This window comes from Amblyomma maculatum, chromosome 3, assembly GCF_055883805.1.
Source record: "Amblyomma maculatum isolate TAMU_Amacu chromosome 3, ASM5588380v1, whole genome shotgun sequence".
Taxonomy (NCBI): Eukaryota; Metazoa; Arthropoda; class Arachnida; order Ixodida; family Ixodidae; genus Amblyomma; species Amblyomma maculatum.
Window position 1 is genome coordinate 116,603,775 of NC_139346.1, and position 12,647 is coordinate 116,616,421.

Consider the following 12,647-nt stretch of genomic DNA (forward strand, 5'->3'; position numbering starts at 1 on the left):
AGTTGCTTTTCAGACATGGAAAAGTAATGAAGCACAACGGCTGGGGTGTCTCGCGATTTTTTTGCTACCTCCAGGAAAACGGGGTGTAAATTATGAAAGCGGTATGCTTGAAAGAACGCTTCCAAAAGTATGTTGCATTTATTGCATATTTATTGAAATGGGAACCGCAGCAGAGGAGGATAGACAGCGTGAACAACGATCGCATCGGACACCAGCCTCAGAACTCAGTACTACACATAGTTAAAGGAGATTTTTTTTTTTCGTCGTTACGTAAACGCCGTTGTCACTCTGCGCAACCAAACGTGGCCGTCTACAGGCATTTGAAAGCATTGAAGCTTAGTGTTAATTATCGATGGTCGTATCTCGTGCGAAAAAAACTTTGTTAGTCAGTCACGCAGCTGTAGAGTTCATTCCAGGAAATTAAAAAGGAAAAAAAAAGAAAGAAATAAACGAGCGGAAAAAGACGGAGGGACTGTCCGCTATAATGGAGGCAGTAGATTTCCCATGTAAGTGGCCCTCATTACGTGTGATCTGACGCGAGCCATAAACCAATGCCGGAAGACTGGCGCCGTGGGAGACCGCGGCGTAATCGAAACCGTATAAACACGCACTGAAGCACGGACTGATCACTCTGTTACGCTCTCGATGCAAACCGCCCGCATACACGAGTGGCGTCAGGAAGTGAGCGCATGGGCGCACCTCGAACTCTCTCTCCTCACTGCGGCTGGTCCCCATTGTTCGAGTAGTTGTGCGTGCAAAGCCACCCTGCAATCTGGCCCGTCAGTGGGTGACCAGCCTCCCCGTCTACCCCGCGTCTTCCCCGGACGGATCGATAGCCCTGCCTAATCGGACTGTCAAACCGGGACGACCAGCGATGGCTTTTCATCTTCGATCACGGTCACCTAATTACGCTGCGCCAATGACGAGTGGTGTGAGCGATGAAGTGCGGAACATCAAGTGACGGAGCAGGGCAAATTGAAAAGAGGAGATAAATGTAGCCATATCGGCACTGTGGCCGTGGAAAATGTCAGCGGCTTATCAGAACTCTCTGAATGACTGCTCCAGCTGATTTTTCTTTGTCATGTCAACTTGGTGCAGAAAACGCTTAGCTCCTTATCCATTCTTTGTGTTTATCTGTGAGGCTTACCTCTTTTTGGTTGTCTCTCACAGCCTAACTCCTTGGAAAGAAGTTTCACTATAGACGGAGATATGTCGGTCAGTTACTCGTCTGACCTGCCTGATTCATGTCATGCTGTTATACTGAAGGCATCCTGCTGACATCGTTGATGATATGCGGAGATAACGAGCCATATAGCCCACACATTTCCGGGCACATAAGGCGTCGGGACGCGTGAAAAGTGATCGAAATGCATGGGTACCATGTCTGCCCTCGGTGGCCTAATTTTCACCACAACATGTGAGACTGTGTAAGCCGAACTTCCTTACCCGGTAGTGTGGATGTCAGTAATAAGTAGATAATAGGCCTAATCCCTTTCGCTGCCACTCAGATGTCCTTCAAACTACGCGTTCCAGTTTGTGGGAATATTTTGCGGGTTAACTGTTGAAATCGAAACGAACCGAACAAGTCGTTGACAGGGATGTCTTTGTCTAACCGACGAAGAAAGGGCAGTTAAAATGTTAAAATACGCGGCGGCTAAAAAGTGCATTCCGGGACTCAGTCTTCTTCCTGAGTGTGGCAACATCGAGGTAATGATCGTTAGGCGACTCCGATCGGCGTTACTGACGTGTATATTTAGCGCTGTCTCTATTACAACTTCTTCAATCTGAAGGAACCACTGCCTGATGTAACTCTCTCCTCTTTTTCTGTATTCAGCTGAGATGAGTTCTCAAGGTTCGCCTCCCTCTCCATGGTAGCGCTTCGCCATAATATTGACCGCTTCACTGCATAATGAGGCACCGAAAACTTGCCATGCGTAAGCAGCGGGGACAGGTGGCGTCTGCACCCTAAATAGCATTGCCCTTCGTCCTCTCCCTCAGCACAAGACAACTGCGATCCCTCAAGTGTGCAAATAGCGCACGCATCTTCAGGACAGCTCCGAGCAACACGTTCGTCAAGATTAGGTAACTGCTCGATCTTTAATCGCCTCGCCAAACAAGTGAACGGAGCAGCAGTGCCTCCCCGAACCTCTGCGCATGCGCGAGACGAGGGCCAAGCTGTGGATACGTACTCCCCTGCCTGCTTCCGTGTTCGGGCTAACTGGTAAAGCCGGCAATTTCTCGCAAACTGGAACTTCTCTAACGTAACTTTCCAAGACCCTCCAAACATCCATCCTCGACTCGCTTCGCTGTGCCTAAACGGAATTTTAATGAACAGCTGCGTCTACGCATGCATCAAGCAACTCATTTTCAGAGTCCCGAAAACGCCTGTCTTATAGGTATGGCGCGCTCGGCAAATTAGAGATGCATTTTACTATTCAAGACTTTTTTTTTTTTTTTCAAGCGCGCGTGAAGGCTGCGGTAACTTAAGTCAGGTTTGATTAAGCAAGCATCGAGCTCTGCATTCCCTGAGAAAAGTGACATCGTTAAGTGGGCGAATGAAAATTTTCAGCGGTCTTTCGTTGTCTATCAACTTATGCACCGTTAACTAACCAACTCTCTTTACACGAGCTTGAAAGGCATTCGGTGTTAGTTAGCCGGTTAAGAAGCTTCGGCGGTTACTTCAAATTCAAACCACTTGGTCTATAGGGACGAATTTTCGGCGTAGAAATGTTTGATCGAGCAATTCGTTACCTCTATTAGTCACCATTGGCTCAAGAAAAATCTCTAGTTATTAAACGGCGAACTCAAAGACGTTATCTTGATTTGTATGCAACACCCTTCGACAACTTCTAGAGAGGAGCCCTGGCCGAAGCAGTAGTGTTTAGAGCAACTGCGGTTAAGTACGCCACATTGCCGTTCCGCACTATTTCCTCTCATCTCATTCGAGCTCACCGCATAATCAGGGCTTGCCTCCGCTAGAGTGAAACGAAAAGACAAAAAATAGGTGAAGAAAGAAGGAAAGCCACTAGCATGTAGCGCCAACTTCCAACTTTTCCTGATTAGAGAAGAATCTTGCAACTGGCGTATCGTCAGCTCGACTGCGACCGCTCTCTGCGGCTGTTCGACGCCTCAGCGCGCGCCGTGCGAGCATACTTAACGCCTTAGGAACGTCTTGCATGCTGAGCGGCTACGTCACCGACAATAAACAGAGCAAGAGACGCATAGAAAACGTGGAGAAGAAAGATATATAAAAATGAAAGCGGAGAGACAAAAGGCGAAGGCCATAAACGGGCCACCGATGCTAATGGTGCTGCGACCTACAACCATTAAGCGACACGATAACGAGCCCTAGGCGGGCGAATGCCGCGCGATTCCGCCACTGGTCCCCGGAGGGAAGAAACATTCCTGTGCTTTCGCTTCCGCCACATCACCTCCCTCAACGAATTTTTCTTCCTTTACTCTCTCCTCTTTCCCGGGCCACTCATATCTCCTTTTTTTTTTTTTTTTTTTGTCTTCTTTCTCTCTAGGTATCAATCGAGCAGCAGCTCGCGAACAGTTTCTCGCCTCCCTTATCGTCCTCGTTTTCGATGGTGTAGTGCCCAGTTGGTCGAGCGGCCTCTTGACGCGGCGAATAATTCAGCCGCAAGCTTCGACGGCTTCGGGTCTCGTTGAATATGCTCGATATCGGCACGTATAACGCGCACGGTTTCCAGCGGAATTGCTGATCGTGTCATCGGCATAAAGTGAATTCTGTTTCTTCGTTCAATGACTCGCGATAGGCTTTCATTCTTGGTTACACGTAAGCAGGAAAGTCGTGTTGGGACGCATGTTGGCATGTATTAATATTTCGTTTACGCGTAAAATGAGGGACAACATAAGGAGCGCAGTGCTTCAGTTTGTGCTGTCAGTGCCAGCGTGATTTGAGGTGTGTGTGTCCGTATAGTTATTCAAGTTAGGCAAACAAGTGGCATCACTCTTATCATTCGGAAGCAGAAATTTAATGAGAAAAATGCGGGTATAGTATAGTGACTTAATTAGTTCCGGCAGTGTGTTTAGGAAACGTGCTTTTCCCCACTTTCCGCGTTTATTTTGTTGTTGTGGCTGTAGGAAGAAGGAAAAGAAAATGCACGGGCCTGCTACTGGCTCTGTAGCTCAGCCATCTCCGCTGCCCCGTGCAGAGAGAATAGAAAATAGAGAAGAAAGAAAAGAAAGAGGGTAAGAAAGACGCGCGCCGCAACAATAGCCGTCGTCCACCACCGAAGAGGTGGCGGGTGCAATGACGGCCTACAACAGATAAACATTCGAACAGGCTAGCCCCCGCCGCAAGCGGCAGTGACCTATCTGTCCCAGCCCCATCAGGGGATCCTGGATCTGCGTTTATTTTCCGGCACATGCTTCGGAGGTGATTTAGTTAAATGTCAGTGTAGGCCCCAGTTATTAGTTTAACCAAGGCACGGACACTAGACTTATATATTAGCCAAACCGTGTCAGAAGGAATAGACAAACGTCGACGTGAGCAGTCATCTCTCTTCTTATTCAGCCTATCCGAATTGTACTGATATTCCGACACGTATAGGAGAACATGCGCTTATCAACGATCTAAGGTATATTGGAGGCGTAACTTCCTTTCCCGCCTCATGATATCATCGCCTGTGTGAAATACGCGCGGTGCTCCTTGTACGCCGCCGCCGCCTGCCTCCTCTGCAAGGTGATAAGTCATTCAAGTTCCCTCCAACTTGTTTTTTACCTTCACTTAATGACTATTACTCAGTCGCTTCGGGAGGGCGGTGCCCATCGTGCCCTGACTGACAAGCAGAGTTCCGGGCTATTTGCCACTTGGGCCATACTTTGAAAGCAATTTCCGCGCGTTTGAGATGAAAGCGACTAATTTGCCAAGCTTGTGTTCCGCGCAACACCCGACTGACCAAAACCCTCGCCGCCGCACTTGTATGGCTCCGTCGGGCCCTTTTGTCCCGGGAAACTGGAAAAATGACGCAGCCGCGCAGCTTTTATTGTAATTCCGGCGTAATCGCAGTCGCTTCGTGGTCGGTCTCCTCAACAGCGGCAGACCATCACAGTCGCCGATTTTTAACGCTTTGAGATTTCACGCCTGCGCTTGTCAGCGTCGTCGATGCCATTGAGGTCAAGGTGTACTCTTCGGTGCTAGTCCTCTGAGGCACTACTCGCAATTTTCGTAGAAAAAAAAAAAAAAAGAACGTTCTTTAAAGGTCTACGCACGTTTTATAAAAACGAATACTAGTTTATAAATGAAAAAAAAAAAGACAATGTTAAAATTACTTTAGGTACGCCCAATACATCGCACAGGGTGGCAGAGTTAAAAATATATGCAAAGATGAAACACGATGACTGGTAAAACAGGCACCAGAAGGATCGTAGAATCCGCACAGAAGGGTTATCAGGTTTTCTTGAAGCTCTGTTCGGGCCCCTATATTAGCACTTACCCATTCATACCGCATTTAAACATAGAACGTATCAGCGGCAAATTTATTATGTTTAGCCGATTTTTTCCACGACTTCTGCACTGCACCTACTCCGGCAACACTTCGATCTTCATCGGTATGCGCCTGTTTCTGCCTGCCCACGGTGGCATCTATATAAAAGGACGTGTCGATGTTTTTGACCAGCAAGCAGCCTCGTTTGCATGCCTCCAAAACGTTGCACAGCTTTCAAAGGAATCCAAATAACCTTCCGGAAGTCATTTCGCTCTCTTGCATGCCACCATTTAAAGTCAAAATCGCGCGTTTCGAACCTGAGGCCATCAGTCCAGAAAACAATGATGCGTTTGGCAAGCCACCTCGAGGTTGGACTTCGCTCCTCGTGTTATCTCTGCACAGCGATCCTTCCCGCACACAATGAAAACTCGTTCTTTTTTTTTTTTTCGGTTTCTGGGAAAGAGAAGACGCAATTATCCGAGATGCCGATTAGCTTGTTCTTACAGCACATGCCACACACCTTGCATCCTTCACGCGTCGCGAAACACGCGCGTAATTCGTCAGCGGCGCTAGAGCATGGATAATTTACCCGCAACCGTGGGACCACAACGTCGAGGAATGGTGTTAAATGCCAGCAAACCGAATGCTGAGTTGAGCAGTCTTTCGGGGACGCGTGTGCGCATGTGCGCAAACCTGCGCGTGTTTGTAAAACGTCAGCTCTACATGCGTTGCGGCGTCATGAAATGGAATGCCAAACTTGCAGAGCTACATACGGTGTCTCGTGGTTCCGTGAAAAAACTAAAAAAAAAAACTTTCGTACAGCACGCGCGCACATTACAGGTGTACGCTCGTTGAACGGTGACAGACCGTTGGCGCAGGTGATCATTCTCTCCGTTCTGTCCCATTTTCAAGACATAGTTTTTTTTTTCTTACTTCCTTAGAGGTTTAGAGCTACTGCTTCTCAAATATCTGCGTCCCTTTTTACAGTTTTATCCGCACTTTCGCGCGGGGCAGCTCCGGAGCAATTGTTCTCTGCTATTCGGTCCATTCTGTCGGGACGTCGGCACACAAACCCTGCTCCAGATCAAGCTGGTACGACCAGGGCAGCAAAGCACCGAACTGTGAAAAGCTGGGAACCGGTCACCGCGTGAGGCCTTTTCAGTCGCCAAAACAGAGAGCTCTTTTTTTTTTTTTTTCCTTCTGTCGTCCCCTCTTGTTCTGTGCTTAGTTTTTGTAGCGAGCGTTTGAACCCTGGATGGGAACCATTGAGCGACGCGAAATGAGGTGGGCTGCTGAGAAAAATACTTGATGAGGTTCGATTCTTGAGAGCGAATCGCGCTGCTGGAAAGGGCAACAAGCAACGACCTCCGGAAATTTCGTTGCCCAGCTGAGAGCAGGAAAAGAGAAGCACTGTTTGAGCAACAAAACAAAACTAAAAAAAGAGTTGAGTCTTGTCGCTTGGAAAAGAAGCCGAAAGATGGTAGGCCCCCAAGAAAAGGGACCAAAAGGCGCTCAAGCGGTGGCGAAGTGTGAGATGACAGCCAGACAGTATATATTTTCAAAAGGTATCGCATTGAATGGGAGACGGAGGGAGGGGGGGGGGGGGCGATGGAGGAGAAACGCTTCACTGTTTTGTTGTGTCGCCCCAGTCCTGATCCTGGCGCGTTGTCATTTAAATAAGTAGTACTAATCACTATCTTAAAACCTGTCACAAGTGGTTATATTGAAAAGGCTGTAAAACGCCATACCACCATATCAGGCGTCATGGCGGGCTCCATGGCAAATCTTACTGGGTGGACTTGCGAAAACATTTTTCTATACGCTCGGATTCCGAAACAGAGAGTTGGCACAACACTTTGTTGCGACTTGTTCCTTCTAAGGCATCTACTGCAATAGGCGAATAATTGCATCTGAATGCATCTTGGTCTGTGAAATGCATGTCGGCAACATGAAATTGCAGTAGGTGAGCTGGTGCCAAGGACTGAATCTGCGGCCTGTCGTTCAAGGCATCGAACGGAGCAAGCTTAAACGTGTTCGTTTTTCGGCCTCGACTTCCTAGGCTGATTAATCCTTTAGTGTGACAGTTACCGCGGAAAGAACGTGGTAGAAATGTACTGTCTGTTACAGAGCGTCTAAAAGAGTTAATGTGCCCTGTGTGCGGCAACTTCATCCAGTGCTGTCAATTGTTTGTGCTATTATTGCTTCAAGAAGCTCACGATCACCAACCAGCCACACCCCCCTCCAACAACCACTCACAACCCTTATAGCTTCCACGTGTGCTCCGAGAATGTCATCCCCCCCCCCCCCCTTCACCCCCACCCCCCTGCCACGCGCGGGTACTGTATACGAGTATTCCTATTTCCCACAAGATTTTAAGAACGCTTTCTCGCAACTCGTGAAGCCTCGTACCGTGACTCAGATTCCTTTCTTTTCCAGTATTTTATTGAAAGATCCGCGTCCACACGCTTTAGCTTCTGCATTCGTCGTCCCAAGTCTCGGTTGGTATAAAAAAACAAGGAGCGGAACCGGAAGAGGGTAGCATCATTGAAGTAATCGTCGATCGCATTTTTTTCTGCCTTGTCGGGCCTCACTAGGGCACAGAAGGCACGACCAGAACACAATCCACGCGAAGAAAGCTAGAAAGGATCGGGGTCTTGTCCTATTTCACTAAAATGCTTGCGGCCATATTTATGCCTGAATGAAGCGCACAATACGTAATCTGCCCTTCTCCGGGGCAGCTTGAAAAACAAAACAAACAAACAAACAAAAAAAAAAGATTCGGAACGAAATGATGCTAGAAAAAAAAAAACGCTTCTTTTCTTTTTTCTCTTTTTTGTTTTCTTGTTGCAAAGCTGAGATGAGCGTGCGCTTTCTCATCAAAGCTATGCATTTGAAACCAAAAATAATTTTTTTTCCGCACCAAAACAACCAAATAAACGTAACCTCTTTTAATTATCCCTGCATACGTAGTTGTAGTAGCAAAATTGTCCAGATGATTGGATTAAAAAAGAATGCAAAACAAGTGGTCCGTTACCCCAACGTCTGCACAGCGAGCATGTCACGCACGTGGTCTTGTGCGTGCGCCACTGCACCACACGCATATTTGCCGACGTGTCGTGTCGAGCAAATGGTGAGGGGTCGGAAAGGAAATCTGCGCACACATCATAACACTGCACGGTCTGGATAATGAACCTTCTCCAACCGACCGCTTTGTGCTTTTCGCTTTCTCTGTGAGCAGAACTCGCCAGGCCGTAGCAGGCGGTATTGCAAACACGCTGCAAAACGCACACCGTACTCTGCTGCTCGATCCACTAGCGTCGGTGTGCCGAACCCTTCATCAGAGCTACCGCATTCTAGGCAATGCATTAGGCTATCAGGACAAAAACAAAACAATATTTATCAAGCGTCTCTCGCGTTGCCGGTCAGTGGAGCGACCGGCTGCCTCTGCAGGGCGTGTCCAAGGCCGCTCGTACTCGACAGAGTAGGACACGCGCGCTAATTAGGCTCTTCTCCCGACGCAGCGCCTGTCTGTACGTCCACATCATCCACATCCTTCTCTCCGTTCCTCTTTCTCTCCGTAATCCTTCCTCATCTCTTTCCCTTCTCCATCTCGCCACGTCGCTGTCCGAGGCAGCTTCGAAACGTAATTTGCGTCAATCGATGCCTGACGACGTGGATCCCCTGGCCGGCAGTGATTTCGTAAGCGACCAACATCAATCCTACACAGCGCCGCCCGCGCAAAAGACAGGCCAAGACGCACGGAGAAGCTGGCGACATGAACGGCGCGTGTTATGAACAAGCCCGTCATGACTCCTCCTGCGAGCTATGGAACGACGGGGCAGTGAGCTTCAGAAGCTCTAGTAAGGGAGAGAAAGCGATGAGGGTGAGAGGAAACGGAGGGTCTATTGTTTCTTGAGTGACGAGTAGAGAAAAATGACGAAGCACATCGCCTATGGCAGCCTTTTCTTTTCTATGCAAGGATTATTGGGCGATCACAGGTCTGGATTTGAAACCCCTGCACGGACGTACGGCCTCCTTGCCTCCAAAATCTCTTCTCCTTTTCAATTTTTATTTTTCTACCTTAATCTCCTTTTGTTGCAGCTCCGCTTATGTGGTTCCCGATCCCACGGTATGCGGCTGCTCTGATTTCGTCACAGTCCGAAGCCGTCTCCCGTCAACGTGAGAGTAAGGGCAGAAAATGAGAAGCTGGGGGGAGGGGCGCTCTCGGTCCGCTGATATATCGAGGTCACGCGAATTATCACTTTGCAGAGCTCGCTGGCTCCTCGGTGGAGTACGGCCTGGAACACGCGATTCCGCGCTTTGCTCCTGTATGTGTGTGTGCGTGCGTGCGTAAGAAGAACCTAGCCTTGTGCGCTTTCCATGTACTTCGAGAGGAGCATTACGCGCCTGGGCCTACAGTTGCAGTCCCGTGGTTGATCACCCATCGCGTTATATTGCGATCAGTGGGCGCACTATCGCCCTAACAATTGACAACACCACGCGACAACCTAATCTTCTCTTTCTGATATCGCTGTTTCTCAACTCACTCCTAAAAAAATCGCGACAAAATCAGCGCTAGAGCGCTTCATGCAATAAGAATTGCATATGAGCGATTTTTGATAGTGGGATCGCTTACTCTGGAATTTGCGTATTGCTCGCCCTTTTAGGGAAAGAAAAAATATTTCGCCGCTTTTTTTTTATTTGTTCTTGGACAACTCGTTACTCGAATTTCATTATGAACGAGACATCATTTACCTTTCGTTAAGGTTGCGCGCTCGAAAGCAGTTACTAATAGATACCGTACAAGGACAGGCGGTAAGAAAGAGGGCCCTGAATGGACTGAATGAATGTATTTTATTACTTTTTATTTTGTTTTTCGGTTTAACGTTCAAAATCATTTCATTACTTGTAATCTTCCGTTATTGTGAATAATAGCCAGGGCGCATTTTTTTTTTTTCTTGCAGGCAATTTTTCCATTATAATGGCTGTTCTTACGCGGCCTTCTAACAGTTGCGCACTGCAAAGGCACAACAGCATATATGTCAAGAGGGTTGAGTGGGCATGGGTTATCACTCAGAGATATCATTTTCATAAAAACTAGTTTATCCCGGCAGCGAAATAATAACTTCGCTGCTATCTATAACACGATAGTTGGACAAGCAATAATATCCCCTTCAAAATGAATGCTGAAAATAGTTACGCATCAAAGTGATTATGAAGAACTGCAGTATATCGCCATCTGAGGCTGCCAACAGGAACGCAGTCAGCGGTGAGACATGACGGCAAGTAAAGTTGCTTTGATAATTCTTATGCTCTTAATGATCCAGATTTAGTCTTTCGAGATAGCAGATACGGTAACATATCCCACTGGAACTCTAAGGTGAATAATGCTGAGTCATACACGTCAAGCCAGTGCTGCGGGACTTGCTTTAAGGGCGTACGTTATATAAATCCAAAAAAAAAAAAGCACAATGAACGTCGCTCACAGAACTTCAAAGCGCTTGAAGATTTGTGTAACAGCATGAAGTGTAGCACAATAAATTTGCACAACCAACTGGTTTGCCGCACTTACGAAGAGCACAGCGAGTATAGTTACTGACGCCTAACATGTTAATGCTTCAATACTTAATTGTGCCTTCGAGTGTCGAATGCAAGCTCATGCCCTTTTAAACAAACAATCTGTTGCTACTCCAGTGTAGACGCAATACCGCATCAATAGATGACTGGAGTCAAGCTCGAAATGTCCAAAGAACATATGGATTGAAGGGTTCCTCTGTCATAAAGCAAACAACCTGAGTACGGAAGCAAGCCACATGTCTTACGCTAGCGACGCGAAAGTTTCCAGTTTTCCAAAACAGAACTTTAGCAAATTAATGAGATTTGAGTGCCAGATGTCAGTGCTGTACGGTACCCGAGGAAAGCGGACTTTGTTCAAACGGATAGGCTCTGACGCGCTTGTGAGCGAACAAACAGCTTCACTATTACCGATAAGACAGAAAAGATACCACGTCTAAGAAAACGCTCACTCTCGAGTTTCAGCGAGCTTTCTCTGGCCTTCAGGACTACAGTCAGTATCGAATCGCCAAGCTAGCGAAGAAGAAATAAAGGCGCCTTTTAATTTGGCTTGGCTTGTAAGCAGTGATGCACGGAAGCTAGAGCAGCTTAGAGCTCTGGCAAACTTCGTTACGAGAAAAGCATCTTCGAATGGCAAGGAACCCTAGCCTGAACGCCGAAGCGTAAACCGGTGCATCTTCCCAGAGCATTGTAAAGCATTGTGACTGCTGCACCGCCCGCTTTCGACACGCGCAGTGAAGAATGCCTCCCAGGAGAGATGCGCATCCGGGCGCATCGCGCGCGACTCTCCTCATCGTTCTCATCCTTCCGCATCTTCTGCCGAAGAGAGAAGGAAGTCGACGTTGAAGCTCCGACCGAGAAGCGCCGGTTTCGTTTTGGCGTACGATATATCCGGCTGTCGCAGGGTGTGTGTGGAGGAGCGGCGGACCGCAGGAGAAATCCCGGCACATTATACACCAGCGCGCGTAGGCCCTCCACATTGTGGGTGGCGTTAGGAGCCGGCACGGAGAAGTGGCACGCTTCCACTGACTCACCCAGGAACACATGGCAGTGGTCGTCGCCCTCCTTTGACGAGTAAAAGGTCCACCACCACAGGCACCGTTCTGAGCGAGAGTCAACTACAATTCGCGGCCGGTCGGGGGCAGCCAAAATGCTTTTATACCGCACCGCCCTCCCCTCTCGGACCACGGTAGCGGCCGTCACGTGACGAGCGGGGTTTTTTCTCTTTTCGTCCCTTTGCAGCAGCCGCCACGGGGGCCCCTTGCCACTTTCGCTCGCCTCACAGGTGGACGCCAGCGTTCCCTCGGTTCTGACGCTTTCCTTCTCAGCGCGGCTTGGTGCGTGGTCGCCGCCCGGACTTCCTCCCCCTCATCCCTGGAGCCGCCGCCTTCTCGCGGAAGAAGACCGTTTCAACCGGAAGGCGAGAGGCGGCGTGGTCACGGGCCACGCTTCACCGTTAGACACGCCGAACGACGCCCGCACACATTACGGGCAAGACACGGCCGCTCTGTCCCACCTGTCGTTCGATGACGACCGCCTTCCAGGCAACGGCGAAGGCGCTGAGTTAACATAGGAAGTATTCGCTATTGACGGGTTTCAAGAGTCGCAATATGGCTTCAC

At 48.6% G+C, this 12,647-nt stretch overlaps 1 protein-coding gene across 1 annotated transcript in view; it reads right to left on the reverse strand.

Moving 5' to 3' along the window:
* LOC146195770 (uncharacterized) overlaps positions 1-12,134 on the reverse strand; it is a 57,024-nt gene extending 44,890 nt beyond the window's left edge. The window contains exon 1 of the mRNA XM_084596274.1: positions 12,062-12,134. Within this exon, the coding sequence (XP_084452400.1) occupies positions 12,062-12,073 (12 nt within the window). The 5' untranslated portion in view covers positions 12,074-12,134. The remainder of the gene's footprint in view (positions 1-12,061) is intronic.
* Positions 12,135-12,647: the final 513 nt, after the last annotated feature.